Consider the following 19561-nt stretch of genomic DNA (forward strand, 5'->3'; position numbering starts at 1 on the left):
AAATGTGCATCTTGGGACTCACATAGTTTACTGTATGGAATAAACACTTGAAATAATGTAAAATTGGGACAAACTGGATCTAGAGGTGTATGACATAAAAGCAAAAAACAACAACAACAACAACAAAACAATAGCATGTTTTGACATGTTTTGCTTGAAATTAGAACAACAACAAAAAATCAACCGGCACCACACAACCCATCGTGTTCGACTTTGGAGGTTTCATTATTTTCTGTGTAGACCACAATTTTTCCACCTTGGTGGAGGTCTGTGCTCTATTGAGTGGCTGTCTAGTTAGAGAATGGTTTGTCTGCTGCAGGACAGGAGGCTACTGCCAGTCTTCATTAATGTTCAGGCCCCTTTCGCCACTGTCATAAAAAGTGTCTGTGGGGAAATAAATCACGGCTGGAATTCGAATTGCTCTCTTTGCTCACCATCTGTATTCCCTTCCATTCCTTCCCTGAGAAAACAGGAACAGATAATCTGTTCAGAGATTACTGTGAGATTAGTTGGGTCTGAAGTAGGTTCTTTGTGCATACTATCATGTTGGGAGAGCCAGACTGAGATTCATGGGAATTGGAAGGTTGGTGGGTGGTTACAGTGACTGCCGGAAGATAAATGAACAGGTGGGCAGATCCACTCTAATACGGAGAAATAGACTGAGAGAGGACACAATCACAAACAGAAAAAAATTAAAAATACTGACTGACATGTGGCCCTCTCTGGACAAGACTGAGAGGTTGTTGTGTGGTCTGGATACTATTTATTTACAAATAGCTCACCAAGCCCATGTATTGGTTATCTATAATGTTCTATAACCAAAGGGCTCTTGTGTCATGTTTTAGGTCATGCCTTATGCGATGAAAAAAAACAACAACATGGCACAACCATTTAGCTTTCATTTCTTGTATGTATTTTTAAAGAGAATGTGCCATTTTGTAAATACAGTGTTGTTTCCTATTTAATGAAGACGGTTTTTTACGATGGCAAACATGCCTCAACAACCCATCCATGCTAATAATTTAAGATGAGCCAAGACGAGAAGGCTAGGATAAACATCTGAAAGATTTTGTTGGATGGTAACAAAATGTGTTTGTTGAGGAAGGTGTGTGTATGCGTGCGTGTTTGTTTGTGTGCAGTTACATCACTGTCAATCTCTTATGGTTTGAAAAGAAAGCCTCGTTGGCCTGGAGTTTCTTAAGTGGAGTGAAAGCAATACATCAGCTGCTGGCGTGTAATAAAATAAAAATGATGCTGTTCGAGGTGCATTGATAGACATCACGGCAACGATTGATGAAGGCAAACAAAAAGTATATTTTTGGAACAAATGCATATTTTATTGAAGATGTGTCAGAGAAGTTGTTAGATTTCTCAAGCGCTACGTCCTGTCCTCTTGAAATTTGGATTGATTCCTGGTAAAAACTTACAACCCGTACAGTGAGTTGAAAAGTTCATACCTTGTTAAATATCAAGGCACTTTACCGGCCAAAATTAACCATTTTGGCATCAGTACAAGAAAAATGAGCCGTTGACTCATCTAAAGCCGTTCCAAATTACATCACAGTGCGTCACATCTGCATCAGTCATTCCCCCCCATGTGCTCTAATTTCTCTGCTGCTCTGTTCCTACGTGATTGCTAAAAAAAGATTTTTGGTTCCACCTTCCTTTTCTGAGACATTTGGTTAGTTTCAACCTCATTTCTTGCAGCAGCAGGTGCCCAGCATCAAACAGCAGACAGAAGGTTGAGCACATATTGGCACATTAAGATACCGGCATGCATTAATCACAAGGTCAAAATATTAAAAAAAAGAATAGCAAGATGCTAATCTTGCTCCTCTGCTTCAAGTGGGTGTGTAAACACGCATCATTTCCCTTTAAAATCTGCCGAGTTAGCTTGAAACATGCCAATGTGCCCACAAATCACCAATAAATCTGTCAATCAATTGGTTCCAGGGATGTTTTGGATTTGTGCTGGTTAATGTGTTTGTGAGTGTGTGAAGTATAATTTAAATGATAAAGCCATAAGAGATTCACAGGAAATTACACAGACACACGCACATAAGCACGTGCGCGTACACACACACACACACAAACGTGCACCAACAGAAAACAAAATGCAGAATGATTGATTACTTAAAAGAAGCCAAGGACAAAACAGGCTACAAAAGGGACTCAAAGTCACACTTTACACCGTTTAATTGATTTTAACATGTCAATTCTCTCACAGAGGTTCACATGGCTCTTAAGTAAATAATGGGCAGGAACATGCACACCATGAACGCACACATACATTGTGACAGACATAAGCACACAGCGGAAAATGTCAGTTTCTGTCAAGCTGAAGAGTCTGACAGAGTCAATTAGCAAGCTGGGATAATGGGGAATACTGCATTAAATTAAAGTGACAGTTTTCCCCATTGGCACACTGCTCACAAGGACATTAAATAACCAAACCGTGTGTGCGTGTGTGTGCACGTGAGTGTGTGTGTGCATGTGTGAGATTAGGCATTTTAACTGACAGTAGGATAGTTACATTCATCACATCAAATAACTGAGCTCTAACCTTGTGCATAATTGTCTCATTCATGGAACGAAGATGTCATTACAGAAGCCAATCTGACAAAAACGATGCCATGCATTATGTGATGTCTAAAAAATGTGTTCAATCACCTGGCATTGTTGTTTCAGGTGCTCTTGCCATTTAACTCACATATTTACATGACAACATGTGTATATACATATATATATATAAAGATATATATATATATATATATATAAAAAATTGAAAAAAAATATTTATTTATTATTAAAGTTTGTTTGAGACTAATAAATCCTCATTGCATGACAACTTCAAATATGAGCTGAACTTTTATTAACCTTTTAATTGCATTGTTTAATCTTTAAAATTTTCAGTGATAACATGATGTGTGATTTTCAAGTATTTTTGGCTGCACCATTGTCACTAATCTGAACACTTTCATAGCCTTGCTGCACTAATTCATCCCCCAAGGAACTTTAAATCTAACCATTTGGTTAAAAGGCTTGCATCATTAGGACATTTTGTATCTAATTATCCATAAGGGAAATGCTATCAATTATAAATTTGTTCCATTCAGAAATCTTTTTGTGCCATCTTCTCGTTTTAAAGAATGCACTGACTAAATTACTCTGTTGGCTGTGTGATCTACTACGACAGCTTTCACACCACATCAAGGTTTTCTACCACTGTTTGGAATAAATGTTTACTATCAATTCCTAAAAATGTATCATACACTTCACAAAAAGCTCAAAACTATCCATATGGATCTGGAAGCACCCATAGGAATTCAGAATTGCAACACCCACAATTTGTAGTCAGAATCTGTACTTCCTAACAAAAAAAAAAGTTAAAAAAAACATTGAACCAGTTCGTTGAGAATCGTGTATCCTGTATATGTGTACTATTTTTACTTTTCTTTGGAAACAGGAGATTAGTGGGATTAGTGGCACTACAACTGGAACAAACTGTTAATGATAGCTTGTTAGGTTCTAGCTTTACGTCTACAGAGGGAACACTTATCCATTTGCCTTTCTGGACAATCAAACCTGGGGCCCCTCCACACTCGTTCAGAGCTGCGCCAAATTATGGCAGAGGTGGGATTTTAATCAAATAAAGGTACCATTAAGAAAGGCCCATGTATGGCCATACTCAGATGCAGTTAAAAGAGTCATAACTCTGAGAAAAAAATTAAATTGTCTTCTATCTGTGGTGTTCTCATTGTTTAGGTCACATTTTTCAACAGTGAATGTGTGTATTCTGCAGCAATTTTCATTAGCATAGATCTGAGCCCAATGACAATGGAGTGTGTAGCCTGCTGTATGTTTTTTGGTTTGTCAATTCTGCTTGTACTGACTGGAGAACAAATGTCTGCTATTATCTCTGTCTGCCTCTTCTGCCGTTCATCTCTGCTTGTAATGTCGACTGGCAGGGAGAAGTTATGAATTTCTTTAAAAAAAAAAAAAAAAAGGCGTTCCAAAGATCCAACCGTTGTAGATGCTTCCTTTTTCTAAAATTAAATGTGAAAATAAGTCAAAAATACTTGTATTTACAGTAAAAAAGGCAATGCAAAAAGTGTATTTACACAATTCCAGATTTATGTTGGCTTTAGCAAGCAGATCCTATCTCTGCAAATATTTGAAATCAATTGTGCATTTATAAACAATGGAACGTTGCACAGCTTGAATACATATTAGCTGGAAGTGAGCAGATATCACACGCCACATAAATTCTCCCAATAGGGTCTTTGATATGCAAATTCCGGTTGTACACAAATTGCAATCACAACACCATGTTTTAATTTATCCCTGTTCTTCCAACGGGGGTGTGCAGTGGGGCGCGTTGAGTGCCGGAACACTTGCCGGTTTCCCCGTATTTTTTTATTTTTTTTGAATGTGTGCGTGCAATAAAATGTATGTAATCCATCATAAAAAAACTGGTAAAGACAAAACTAATTAAGGAATCAATTAGGTTCTATGCATTTGACATGGCGAGTGTGTGAATAAGAAGGAAGAAGGGCTGTGGTAAGAGGAAGAAACAGTCTTCCTGAGACGCACTGGACCTCATCCTTGGCAGCGCATTAAGCATTTTCAGTCTATAGGTCAGATGTCATAACAGTTTTCGCTGTCAATACTCTATGTTACAAGCACTAGGACACCATCTGACTTAAGCATAACATCTGTCATATTAAAGGTGTGTTAACCTGGGGTTGTGTAATAGGTTTATTTAAGGTATATTTAATAGTTCAGTGCGAGTACTTTCAAGGTTGAGATGGTATTAAAAGTTTGTGGTTTAATTAGTGGCAATAATAGGTATAAGGTCCACACAAAAATACTAATTTGTAGGTATAATAATATAAATTCCCATTAAAAAAAAAAAGAAAGGCCAATGGCATACACCTTCGGTAGAAACTGCAATACCCAATTTCCTTCAAGTATGTGTCGTTTCTCATTCTGTTCCCATCGATAGCCTGCAATGCCAGGTTTTTCAGAATGTCTTTGTAGCTTATGCCCAGTCTAAAATAAAATACAATCATGTAGTGAGTACTACTGTACGGAGTCACTGCTACTTTGTGGCCACGAATGACCATATTGTGTGCACGTTCTATCTAAAGTATATTGTGGCCACAATTGAGCTATCCCCCCCCCCCCCCCCCCCCCCCCCATTTCATGTCTGGGGCTACGCAAACATCTCCTGTGCCGTGTAATAAGACAGCAGCGGGCAGATCACTTCAGCTATATGAAAAGTGAGTTTTACAATTTCATAGTTATGTTACTGTAAAGTGTTTCAAACTCTTCTTCTATGGGCTCCCTTTTTTACTTTGAGCACCTGTCCCTCCAAAGGTCTCTGCATGCCCCTATAATCCAGTGTTCCTGTCACTTATGAAAAAATTCTAAACTGGGGGACAGAGGGCTATAGAGGCCTAATTTTCCCCAACCAAAGCAACATTTAGTGCCTGTCTCCAACCGTAAAGGCAATTATACCAAATCACATACCTGTAGAAAGTCACATCCCAAAAATGTGCAATTGACAACAATGAGGAATCGAGGAAAATGGTATTCAATACAAGTCATCCATGTAATGCGAACTCACGGAGGTTGGACTGAAGGCCCAATAGAAGAACTAAAGAAGCAGCCTTCAATTCCACTTCTGACTTCATCATTGGAACTTTAGTGTTATAATGAAATTGGGCTGGAACCCTCAAAGGTTTTGCTTTTGAACCTCGATTCTTGAGTGTTTGAATTTTACATGGTGGTAAATAAACCATCCCAAGGACATCATATATGGAAGATATGTTACGATAAAACACAACCACTTGATGCTGTAATTGCAACCAATACTGAGGCAATGTCTCTACCGCTACCTCAATCGTTAGTGCCCCTGTCTTCCTCTGCACGTCCAGTTCACTTTGTGAGTAATTTTTCCCACAGCCCGCTTCAAGCAACAGAAGGCCGTGTTGCTAATTCTGCGACCTTGAAAGACCAGACGGCAGAAATAATGTGAGGTGCTTGTAAATAGGACAAAGGTAGTATTTTTTTTTTCTTTCTGATAAATCTACATGGACAACATCTCTCCACCTCGCTCTCAATGCATATATAAACCACATTAATAACTGTACTTTTAATAAAGAATAAAGACTCAAATAGCCAATCTCCATGGTGATCACGGGGTAATGTTTTTTACTCGAAGCTGCTGCTACTGTATATCTCCTTGATTCCACAGCTGTACATCCAAACAGCAATGCTTGCTTCTCCAAACTGACATGTATTTGTGTCTGTTAATGCCTGTCCGTTTGTCATTTTGGCCTACATGAGCGGACGCTCCTAAACCAGCTTTAATAGGTTATATTTTCAAAAGCCTCTGTCAGATTGTCTCCCATTTATCAACGCAATCGATCCACAAACTGCTCATGGGCCATCAAGCACGGAGAGTATACGGTAGTGCCAGAGAGAGAAAATGATGCAGAGGAGAATGGACTAATTTAAAATGAAGTATGGCAAGTGGGGACAACTTGTTAAATAAACAGAAATTTATAAAACATGACCCACAGAAATAAATAATGAGAATCTGGATCGAGATATGGAGCAGCTCTAGAATCACAAAAAGATAGGAAATGAACGCAGAAGGATAACATTTGGTCGAATGAGCAGTGTTGACACTGGGGGGGAGCGTATTTAGTTCAGCTGGTGGATTAAAGCCTAATTTTACATCAATCTAAGTGGGCCATAGGGGGAGAGAGTGCGTCTGAGGCTGATGCTTGTTAATGGCTTAAAAAGTCTTGTAAAGGCTGAAATAGACGTTAGAGTTCAATGACAAGTTGTGCCCGATAGACACTGCAAGTTTTAGGAGCTCAAGAAAAGCATGTGTTTCATTCAATACTGTCCTATTTTAAAAGCTAAACTGAGCCAGCAATTCATTAAACAGCCTTATGGTGTCTTGTTGCTGAAAAAACTCCAGCTGAATTAAATTGTTAGATCAATGTCAGTAATATCTCTCTTTGCTTTAATCATACGCGGACAATTGTTCCATTACATTCACAGAGGGTTATCGGCAACACTTGATTGGTCACAATTAGTAAACAGATGAAAATAGAATTAGTCTTCTGTCAAAGCAAGACACCTGGTGATAATAAAGGAGCTAATCTGACATAGCTGAGAGCAAATGAACATTTCTTTCCAAGAAAAAGCCAACTGATTGCCCATCACAAGACAACTAATGCAACTGTGGTCGTTGAGTAAGGGTATAGTCACGTGGTTTCATTACGTAAAAAAACTCAAGTGCGCTGGTAATGATTGTGCAGTTAAGTTCGGCCAAGTGTGAACACAATCATCCAAACTTTGGTACACTCCAATCAGGTAGACCTAGGCTGAAAGAGGTGGTCTCGGTCTGAATGTAAATATACTTTGGTGCAGTGCAGGTCAGTTCATCCTACGTATGAACACTACGTGGATTAAAGATGTGGACCAGTCTTCAAAATGAAAGTGAAATGCATCAGAAATTGCTTCTGCTTTTGAATGATATACAATCAAATGTTCCTTATTTTTAATCACAGAGTCGCTCGTGGGGTACTACTGTAAACTCTAGAATCTTTTTCTGCTACTCAGTATTTATACATTTCCGTTCAAGCTAAATGACATTAATGGTATCAATTGTTGAAAGTATTAATATTCTTTAATTACTGAACTCTTCCAACTCAAAGCTACAAGGGCGTTCTTGTTCTATTTATGTCTGGCTAATCTGGGTCAAACAGGGTTTCATTTGTTTCCCAGTATGGCCCCGCAGCAGAAAATGAGAAAGTAGATGGACGCACCCAGGATTAGAAACTGGCTAATCTTCCATTTCTGAGCAGCAGCGCTGTGGCCTGGAATTTCACAGGCATATCTTTCAAGTTATTGAAAGAGTGACTGTCAGGAAGTTGTATGAGTTGATCTGCAGTAACTTTATATAGTATATGTACACATTTTCTAAGCTTTCCACATGCTCATACCATGAGATTACAAAGTTCATTTGTAAAGTTAGGGATTCGTCGTCTTTGCAATAGCCTAATGAACATGTGACAAGTTACTAGATATGATCGTAAACCACTCCCCACCTTTTATTTATTTATTTTTTTAAATATGCAGTATCGTACTCGTACTTTTCTATCTAATGTCAGTTCATTTGAAGCAAAATAAAAAAATATATATCTGAAGCAATCGCTCAAGTTTTCTTGGCGAGAGGCTGATGATACAAAGCACATTACAAAGCACTATGCTACGAGAGAGGTGAGCAACCATTTCGAGTTGAAAACCCCCACCCTCATAAAATAACAACATACTGTAGTCGTAAAGGATGAAGCATTCTTTATAGCTGCATCCTTTGCTCGTTTCTCCTCCTCTTCTTCCCGCCACCACACACACACCATCTCTTCTCGCATCTCTTCCACGGAGGGCGACGTCACAAGGGGGCGCAAAGTTCCAAATTCAAACGCCAATGACTGAACATGTCATGATGACATGATCACTTAACTTTTAGTATCAGCATTCACTAGCATTCTTCTCTTTTCAGAACTCCATCAATGAATGAAGTACGAGTGAAAACATGTTTTCATCTTGGGCAGTTGGTGCCCCACCTCTGTCTTAAAAGCGCTTTCATCTAGACCCTTTGTGAGGACTCCTGACAAAAGCTTCTCTCCATGGAGGTGAGCAAGGGTCCTTCCTCTTAATGAGGCATTTTCTAGCCCTCCACCATCCTACCTTCCACTCCGTTTGTTTTGCATTTTAATGTCTAGCTTTCAATCTTCTTCCACCTGTATTTTCCTCCTTGCCCTTTCCCCACATCCCCTCACCCCTGTTTCATCTTTGCTTTTGCCTTTCAACATTCCTTCATTATTTCCCAACTCCTTTTGCTTTTATTCATCCTTCTCCTTCCTGTCACCACTATTTTGCATCACCCTTTTCCCTCAGCTTAGCATGTATATATTATGGAACTTAAAAAGAATGACTGTGAAGTGCGTCTTTGAAGTAATTGCAAGTAATACAGATAGATAGGGACAAGTGCCAAATGCTTTAAAAGTATTTTTAATGAACATATGGGAACAATAAAAGACTACTTAACCCATCCATCCATCCATTTTCCATACCGCTTATCCTCACTATACTCGCGATCATGCTGGAGCCTACCCCAGCTAAGGCGAGGTACACCCTGAACTGGTCGCCAGCCAATCGCAGGACCCATATAAACAAACAACCATTTGTACTCAAATTCACACAGGGCAGTTTAGAGTTTTCAATTAACCAACCGTGCATGTTTTTGGGGATGTGGGAGGAAACCGGAGGACCCGGAGAAAACTCACGCAGGCATGGGGAGAACATGCAAACTCCACACAGACGAGGCCGGATTTGATGCAGATGTACTAACCAGTCAGCCAGCGTACCACCTACACTACTTAACATTCAACTGAAACAAAGACTGGATTGAAAAAAAAGATATATGGTAAAAGTAAAGGGTGAAACGTCCTATGTATTGAGAGTAACTGTAAAGAAAAACAGGGTTTATTTTATTAATCAGTTTCACATGTTTATATTTTGTTGGACTACCTTTATATTTATTGTCATCTAACAAAATGCAATTGTGTGAAACCATCCATCCATCCATTTTCTGAGCCGCTTCTCCTCACTAGGGTCGCGGGCGTGCTGGAGCCTATCCCAGCTGTCATTGGGCAGGAGGCGGGGTACACCCTGAACTGGTTGCCAGCCAATCGCAGGGCACATACAAACAAACAACCATTTGCACTCACATTCACACCTACGGGCAATTTAGAGTCTCCAATTCATGCATGTTTTGGAGATGTGGGAGGAAACCGGAGTGCCCGGAGAAAACCCACACAGGCACGGGGAGAACATGCAAACTCCCCACAGGTGGGGCCGGGGATTGAACCCAGGTCCTCAGAACTGTGAGGCTGACGCTCTAACCAGTCGGCCACCGTGCCGCCCTGTGTGAAACCAGTTAACAATTATTTTTTTCCCAGTATAAAAGTCAATGTAGCAAATCCAGACAGAGATGCTTGAGTCCACCACACTGATTCAAACATAGAGGTCTTTTGTTATGAGGCATCAGGGTCAAATGGATTAAAAATAATAGGCAACAATGGATTTGGACTGAAACCGATATAAATAATTAAGGAGAGGGAATGTAGGGGGTCAAATCTTGTCTTACCTCCTAGGCACTGTAAATGTTACTTTTAATATTTAATTTCATGTTTTATGTGGATGAGTCCTGTTGGATGTTCAGAATACATCACTTCCTGTACATGCTAGAAAATGGGAAGTAAGAACTAACCCTATATGCTATGAGCTTCTATTTTATAGGGGAATAATCACATCAATGTAAAACATCCATCCATCCATTTTCTGAGCCGCTTCTCCTCACTCGGGTCGCGGGCGTGCTGGAGCCTATCCCAGCTGCCATCGGGCAGGAGGCAGGGTACACCCTGAACTGGTTGCCAGCCAATCGGAGGGCACATACAAACAACCATTCGCACTCACAGTCACACCTACGGGCAATTTTAGAGTCTCCAATTAATGCATGTTTTTGGGATGTGGGAGGAAACCGGAGTGCCCGGAGAAAACCCACGCAGGCGGGGCCGGGGATTGAACCCGGGTCCTCAGAACTGTGAGGCTGACGGTCTAACCAGTCGTCCACCGTGCCGCCCAATGTAAAACATGTTATAATTAATTGTATTTAATCATAAACAAGAAAGGGACAACAGAAGCACTGAGAAGACCATGCTTATTTGAACTTGCTACACTCCACGTCAATTTGTGTGCAGATCCATGTGGCTCATGCAGTGGACGCAACACAATTGGCCCCTACATAGACTTGAGTTATGGTTATGAGGTGCGGATTTTCTTAACAAAGACATTTTAAAAAACAACAACAACAATCAATAAACTACTAAAAGAAGAGCAAAAGAGGAAAGGTCATAGCTTTTATCAGTCACTATAACACATCAATGTCAAAAATCTCTCCTGATTGAAAAAGCAGAATGCTAACCACATCATGAGAAAACCATGATAATGTAATTCGGGACTATTTTTAGAGGGGATCTTGGAATAAGGGATACAAAAGGCTATAAAAGAATACACTAAAGAATGGAGTTGGCGCACGAGAGCATGAATAATAGAGCGATCAAGCAAAGGGAATGAGAAGGAGTGTTAAAAAAAGACGAAAGGAGAGAAAGAGGAGCATTGCAACCAGTATTAGGTTTCATATCCATACCAACAGGAAAAGAATAGATCTTTCCATGATATACAAGGCCTTCTGCAACACATATTATCAATATCCCTGCTGGAATCATGTTTCCTGTGACTGGATGTTGATTCATTTGTGTTCATGTGCTAAAGAATAAACAAGACACACATGAACCTGTATGTTTGTTTTGTACAATATTTACAATCAACGTTTGTATTCCGATGCAGTAATATTTTATCAAGTCCCTGAATCGCAAACTGAAGGCAATAAAAATCAAGTAATTCATATCTTGGACAGCAGTAGCTCAGTTCCTACGAACCTGGTCTTAATGACCAGAAGGTCATTGGTCTCAATCCTGCTACTGTGACAAAAACAGCATAAATTCAGAGACAATAATAAGCGTTATAGTCTATTGTATTATTGAAGATTTGCCAACAGAGATGTTGCTATGTACCAGAGAGTTCCGTAAGCCTTTAGCTGCAACTCTCACCTCATTGCTCACTCTGCGCTGTGCCCTTAAAGTCTTCTTTACAGGATAGGCACTCCTCGGAAGAGAGGCAACACTTTCTCCTTTTATAGAAAATGTGTTTTACCGTGGATTGATGAAAATCAAGGCTTTTGGAGATACTTTTGTGACCAGTTTCAGCTTCATACAATGTTAAGATTCTTAATTCTAGGTATTCTGAGAGCTCTTTTACGCGAGGCATGATCCACATCGGGCAATGCGTCTTAAAGATTGGAAAAACTTGTCTCATCTATTGGACTTGTGGCTGGCTGACTCCTGACTCTTATTAATGCTTGAAGTAGTCAAGGGGTTCACATTCTTTTTCCACCCTGTTGTTTTAAGAGATATTCATTTAAACTTGTTTTCTTTCAAATTTCTGAATAATTCATATTTCTCTATACAGGCATATCCAAGATCCACAATGTAGTTGTTTTATATAGTTGGAATTATCCTTTTGAATGGTGCACATCCAGTAATTGTGGCACATAGATACAGTATACGTACCTAGAACTGTTATACTGTAGATTATATTCTTAATAATCTGGATTACTAGAATCATTGTTTGATGTTCTGTGTTTGTGAAAGTCATTTATTGTCTTAACTGATATGGAATGTGACCTTTCTTGCTGTAGCCTTGACTATACAGAAGTATAGTTTTATGGCAGAAGTAAATAGTACTTGGGCTTTGGACTTTTAAGTAGTTGATGGGAGGGATGCTAGTCCGCTTCCTGAACACTGTCGACGTGCATGGCACCACTGCTTCCCTGTAGCCCTTGATGGATCATAATGAGCATAATACGTTATTTGAAAAAAGAGAACAGTGATAATTAATTAATTACCCTCCATGCTAAAACATAACCAGGAAAAGCTCCATTAGAGAACATTGGGAACATGATTACTGAAGGTCAAAAAGATAACGTTGTTTTTGGAACAGCCGCGGAAAACACAAAAACTGTTATATATTATGTGGTGGATGATTGATATACATTACACAATTATTTTTTAAAACTCAGAAAACACATGAAAAAGGTCAGAACTGATTGTTATATTTGCGTACTTTTTATTGAGTGCTGTTGGTGCTAAGAGAGAGGATCTATGATCCCTGTTTACCATCCAAATCCTCTTTAATTTCTGAATCCCTCGCTAATTTGTCATCTTCTCCTCCCCTTGTAGATTCCTTCTCTAACATGCATAATCTTTCCTTTCATCCTATCCCCATCCACTCTCATCACCTTTCCTTCTCTCCTCCATTCTTGCACCCAAACTATATTCCCTGATTCTGTTTAATTATTCTTTCCTCTATCCATGAGGATCTGACGGCGGGGTGCGGGATTGGTTGTTAGTGGACAGATGAGTAGGGAACTGGAGGGTTAGTGGGGGAGGGCACGTCGCTGGATAATTAAACATCAATTTGGGACGATGATGAAAAGAGCAGCAAGATGCCAAACAAGGAGATTGTGCGTTGGACAACCGCCGGCGCTCTGCTGAGTTCAGCATTCGTCCAAGAACAGAGAGGAAATGTGAGGCAAGACAGGGGAGATGAGAGGCCAAACAGATTAGAACAACATGAAAAGAACATGACTTAAAAGTATGGAAAGCCAACATCAAATGAAAAGAGAACATACAGGGAACAAGGGAAAACTGTTTGAGAGCAAACATTCCATCTTCTAGGCAGGAAGTGGGGGAAAATGAGCACACTAAAACACACAAATTATGCAAAGTAGAAGGAGAGACAGACTAACACGCAGACATGAAGAAAAAAAAGGATGAAAAAGCCTGCGGAGACATACTGTAAGAGAAAATAGGTACGACAAATAAGATTAGGCTTTTTCCTGTCTGTGAACTACTAACTCATTTTTTAGTTGCCACAAATACAGCAGGTGCCAGCAATGTGTATCCTTGTTAGTATGTGCATGTGTTTCTTATTTTGGCCTAGGTGTGCATGAAGTGAGTCATGCAGTTAGATACCAAGAGCATTCAATAAGCACATCGGCCAGAGCCAAACAGTGGACAACATGTTATGTTTATATACGTTAATGTATTTGTTTGTGCGCTTGCAAGAATATGGAAAAAACTACATACACAACTTCCTTGAAACAGAGGCACGGTATGGGCCAAGGAGAAAACTGTTAAAATGCTCTCTCACAAACACTATAGATTAGACATCCACCAAGGCCAAATTGTTTATAAACCCGAGCACAGATGCAATAGCATAATTCTTCCTTGGCTTATGCACCACCTCTATACAAAATTTCTTGGCAATCATTTAAGTAATAACGTATTCCTACTACTACACACAGACCGAAGACAATGCCTCCTTGGCAGAGGCAACAAAGTCATGTAGTAAATTCACATTGCATTACCAGCAGTCTGTGTAGCTTTGCAGAGCCTTCTTATACGACCATTAGATGGAGTCATGAATATTTATTTATTTTGAAATATTAAAAGCAAAAATCAATGTCTTAATTTAACCAAGGCCCGGAACACACATAAAGACAACCGGCCTGTTTTTGAGCCGATTTTGCCCCTTTCCGACCAAGCACGTCAAACGTAAGATTATCCTCTAAGATTGTCCTTAGGTCTTAAGTGTGTTAAACTTGGATCTGTCACGATTTTGGGGTCCGAAACTGGTTAGAGTCGACAATCTTAAAGAACAAACATGTTCAATATTTGCGACCAAAACTCTTCATGTGAGTAGTGAACACCGACTTCTCCCGCATTATGATGCTGAGAATGGTGATGTGGAACACAATGTCGCCAATCAAAGAAGCATCAAAGACTGATGAACACGGAAGCATCCTTAAATGAAATCAAAAATGTCTTACCTGATGTCATTTTATGAATAAAAGTGGGTTCCCGTGAAGGCAAAAAGTATTTTCCAAAGCAAGTCGTTTTTTGACAACAAGGCTCTTGGCTCGGGCAACCTTCGGGAACACTCGGTAAACATCGGCGCGTATTCTTCTTCTTTGATTTCTTTTGATCAAGTGTGATCACACGAGACTTCAAGATCGGCAGTGCAGCAGAATCTTTATGTGTTTTGTCTGCTTTGTTGAGATTCTTGGAGCACACCACACACAATGACCAAAACTGTCGAATGGCTGATTTTGTATCTTTATGTGTGGGGTCTGTAGCAGATAAAAAAAATCCAAGAGTGAAAAAGTCTCTATGTGTGTACCAGGCCAAACTATCTTGTTCAGAATTACACATCTTTGTTAGTTTCATCATTAACCCTTCAACTTCTGAAATAATCCCTCGTTTTCCTCCATTTCAGATAAATTACATAACCGTCCCAAATTTACTCAGTTCGACAGATTTGAATTCACACCTTTATCACTCCCACAAAAGACGACGACAGTAGCCTCTTCCTTGGGACCACCTCAATAGAGCTTATAAATCTACAAAGTGGCTACCTATTAACAAGAAAACATCACATCGCGAATGGTTCCTGGTTCTCTTAAAGCATGAATAACAATGTACCACAGTTTATAGTTTTTCCCCATTAATGAATGAGAGACATACATGCACCTCTCCCTACTGTATACTGGAAAAAATATCCACTCATTCCCCCACACCAACCGCAACATGCATACTCCGCTTCATCACCTGCTCCAACACTATCCCCCTTGAGACTCAGTTATCATCCACCAGCACACACACACACACACACACACACACACATTAACATACAGATGTCACTCCTTTTAATTAACGTGATCACCTTGGGCAATGAAATGCGGGTGGATTTTATGGAAGACTTCACTCAGCAGCAACTGCACAATCTACCACCGGGAAGAAATGTGAGCAGTCCGGATGAAGCCCCTGTGGTGTTGTCTGTAATAAGGGTTGAACATGCTTGCAAAGCAGATGAGAAAAGTACCTTGATATTTTCTTATGCCATGCCTGTAAAGTTTAAGAGTCATTAAGAGTTGGTCATTATTGAACAAGGACATTTTGCACTCTCTCAGGCAAATGTTTCCAAAATGGAACAAATCTGATACATTTCATTACATCAAGCCTAACTTTATTAGGAGTTACCTAGCATAATTCCATTATCTAAAACCATTTTAAATTTGGTATTGATTTTTCCCATCATATCAAGAACCGCAATGGGATTTATTGTCCAATATTGCTTTTAAAGAGATGCATGTTTATGTCATTGCAGTCAACTGATCATATCTGACACCACAAGATTTTGAAGTACATAGTGTCCAAGTTAAAAGTAATGCCTGAAGTATAACTATAGTATTTTGTCTTAATTTAGTGTGACATATTTGCTTGCTTCCAGTTCAGTATGTCATATAAATCGTCAAACGTGACATAGAACATATGTCCCATGCTGTCTCCCCAAACACATCTAAGGCACGATACTTGAAAAACCGCAATAAAGACACAGACCTACAGGGTACTGTTAAGTGTGATATGTATCAGCATTATTACTGACAGGTATTCTTAGTCATGATGTAAAATTAGATTTTTTCCTGACAAGGAAAATTAGTGACCAGTTGGCTATAATGCATGTGAGATGTTTTTTTATTCACTAATCAGTTTACATAGACACGCCACTGGATTTAATTGCTTGTGCCGGGATTACTAATAATGACACAGCTTGTATTAAGACGTCAACTCTACGGTTCTTACAGGTGTTAAAGACACTATTTAAGTCCAGCACCCCATCCACAAATAAGAATGTGACTCCTTCGTTATGTTATTTGAAGTCATATATCAAGATTGCCCATGTATTATTCTGCTGTAACCCCCCTGTTACACAGCAAAACTGGATAAAAGTCATACAGATCCACCATTCTGAATGACCGTGCAACTGAACAGAACAGGTAAAATAAATAAATAAAAATAAAGCAATAATATTGTCTCTATTTGGATGTAGTTATTCTTTCAGATATAAAATGACTAAAACACAGATGTCCTATTACGAACAGTCTATTAGAATTAAGATTATATGACTTTTATTTTAATAGCCATAAAAACACTGCAACCACAAAGAGTGTCTGTTTTGAGCACCATTACAGTATACTGCATCTATGTTTTCCTGTCCTCTCTGCTCCTCTACAATTTCGTTCCCTGCCCTATATTTTCCTCACCCTTCTCCTTTCAAAGTAAAGTGCCTCAGGTCTGCTAATGGATATTGACCAAAGAGACAGGAGGCAGGAGGAACTACATGAACATGCACATGCACTTATTGTGCATGTGCTTTTTATTTTATACCTCAAAAGGGATATCCGGTGATGCATCCCCTAATGGATTCTCATAGGGTACGAGCGCTATGCTAAGATAAATCATAAAGATAGCTGTTTGATGAATTTAGATTCGCAGGGCATTGATCGGAACTGGACTGTTCTGGTTCCAAGACGTTTGACCTATCATCCGAGCAGACTTCATCAGTTCATGCAACAAGGCTTAGGACAAACTAGCCTCAGTTGGTGTGGAGAAATTCGACGTTTGGGAGCACACCCCAAAACCACGGATGGTATCATTCTTTTGGAATAAAAAAAATAATAAACAGTTGTTAGGGCACCTGGAAGAGAGGCCACTGGTTGTCCACAAGAGTCATTAGGTGTAAACTGATATTCTATTCAGTTGTAAAGTGGTAGTGGAGCTGCCTAAAAGCCAAGGAGGCCATGTTTTTGTGTTATTTGTTGGAGGCAGAATTATTGAGTTTCTTTCCTTTGTCTGTTTGTAAGAAGAGTGAGTGAGGAGTATTTTTTTTGTTTCGTGCATGCCGTACATCTGGCAACCTGGCCACCGGCGGGGTATGAGACGAGGGCTGAGGCTCGCTCATTGAGCAAGTATCACGGAGGGAACTCCAAAGATGATTACATTTGCACTCAAGGGTTATCTTTTGGATGAAATTTGGAAAACAAAACTGAAGAGCAACATGCAAGATTGGCAACTCAAAGATAAAGAACACAACTTCCTACGAGGTGTACCTAGCTGTCTGATGCAGCTAATTTAACTTTAAAGTTTCGACCACCAACACTAGATTAAAAATGAACTAAAGTTCAAGTCAGTTATTTATTTAAGTGAGAAGAAAATTAAGTGATTGATAATACGGAGGCTGGAATCTGGAAACGACTGTATACCATAAAAAAAATCGAAATTATAGCATAGACGTACACATAGACTCCATATGGAGGCTTTTCACGAGACCCTCTTCGCCCCCGGGCCAGCGCTGTCATCATAACAAACGTGTGCTCTTACAAGTGAGTCTTCTAGGCAACCAATCAAAGGACAAATACGGACAAATTGGATACAAAACTGGGTCAAACGGAAGTAGCTGTCAGAGGGGCCTTTTTTGGACACTTGTATGACAAAACAAAGTTGTTGTTGTTGTTTTATGAAATTGACACCTTTATACTAAGTCCATGTTAGAGATTCACTCTATGGAGGTCAAAATAGCCAAAATATGGGACCTTAAAGTAAAAATGTCAAAGAAAAGAAATAAGTGTCCATGAGTAAGCTATAAACTACAACACCAACAATAAAACAATCAAGGAAATTATTCGTGGAGCCATTTGGTGATAAAGCTCAAGAGAGAAGTGTTCAAATGTGTTCAACAGTCACCCTCCTCAAATTTGGCTTATTTAGATTGTCATATCTCTGTTCCACTGCAGAACTCTTCATATTTTCAGTTGATTAGGCATGTATTAATGCATGACTTGGCTAATCTCCACGTGTATCATCTATCATCTCCTCTCATCCACACAGAAGCAGTAGTCTCCTGATTATCACGCAAATGCACACAGACACTCAGCAGCAAATATGCAGGCCATCTAAGGGGGTTTTACTAACAAGCCTGATATGCAGAGAGACACTTTTCTTTTTTTAAACTGAACATTTAGACATGTGGACAGACCAACCTGTACACCAATGTGTCATCCCCTGAACTGTTGTATTGGACCTGGAACATCCTGACTCCTGACATAGGTGTCTGACTGCTCCATCTAATGAGGGCAGAGTTTCCTGTCAGCTCCACCAAGGAAACCCTGCGATCTCCTGCTCTCGTCTCATTGTTAGGCATCAAGACTTTAGACGAGGTTAGGATGTCAGAAGGAGCAGGTTCTCTGGCCTCTGACGGGTCTCTGCTACGGCTTGTGCTGTTTGCCAGATGGGGCATTGGTCTAACAACCAGTTCCACTCTTCCTGTGGATTCACCTGCCGCATTTGAGGCAATGCAGGTATAGTTCCCTGCATCCTTTAGAGAGGTGACATTGATCTCCAAGCTTCCATTCGGGAAAACCAGTGTTCTGAAAGAAATCATGAACAAATATGCAAATTTGCCTTCTAAATATTTAAGCCTGGGAAATACATGGGGCATGTGGTTAGCATACCTGCCTCAGAATTTTGGGTTCAAATCTTGGCTCAGGGCTTTCTGTATGGAGTTTGCATGCTGTCCCCTAGACGTACATGGGTTTTGTCTTGGTAATCCAGATTCCTCCCGCATTTCAAAAATTTACATGGTAAATTAATTGAAGATTCATCAATGTAAATGTCAGCGTCAACGGTTGTTTGTCTATATATGCCCTGTGATTGACATGCAACCAGTTCAGTGTGTAGCCTACTCTGCCTCTCACTAAAAGTCAACTGGGATAGGCTCCAGCTCATCTGTGAACCTGAACAGGAAAAGCTGTACAAATATGGATGACTGGATATTTAAGCAAGTTACAATGCCTTATTGACTGAGGGTTTGATTTGGGAAGATTTGAGAAATTTCTTTTATCAATCTTCTTTTTTTTAAACCAATCTTCGTCTTCTTCTCATTTCCAGGTAAC

General features: G+C 39.7%; 1 protein-coding gene across 2 annotated transcripts in view; it reads right to left on the bottom strand.

Moving 5' to 3' along the window:
• The window catches only part of zgc:172282 (leucine-rich repeat and fibronectin type III domain-containing protein 1-like protein), a 141662-nt gene that overhangs the window by 28365 nt on the left and 93736 nt on the right, over nt 1-19561 (bottom strand). For both annotated transcript variants that reach the window (XM_061782620.1, XM_061782618.1), the window contains exon 8: nt 18650-19036. In XM_061782620.1, coding sequence (XP_061638604.1) covers nt 18650-19036 — 387 coding nt within the window. The remainder of the gene's footprint in view (nt 1-18649; nt 19037-19561) is intronic.

Source organism: Phyllopteryx taeniolatus, chromosome 8 (assembly GCF_024500385.1).
Source record: "Phyllopteryx taeniolatus isolate TA_2022b chromosome 8, UOR_Ptae_1.2, whole genome shotgun sequence".
NCBI lineage: Eukaryota > Metazoa > Chordata > Actinopteri > Syngnathiformes > Syngnathidae > Phyllopteryx > Phyllopteryx taeniolatus.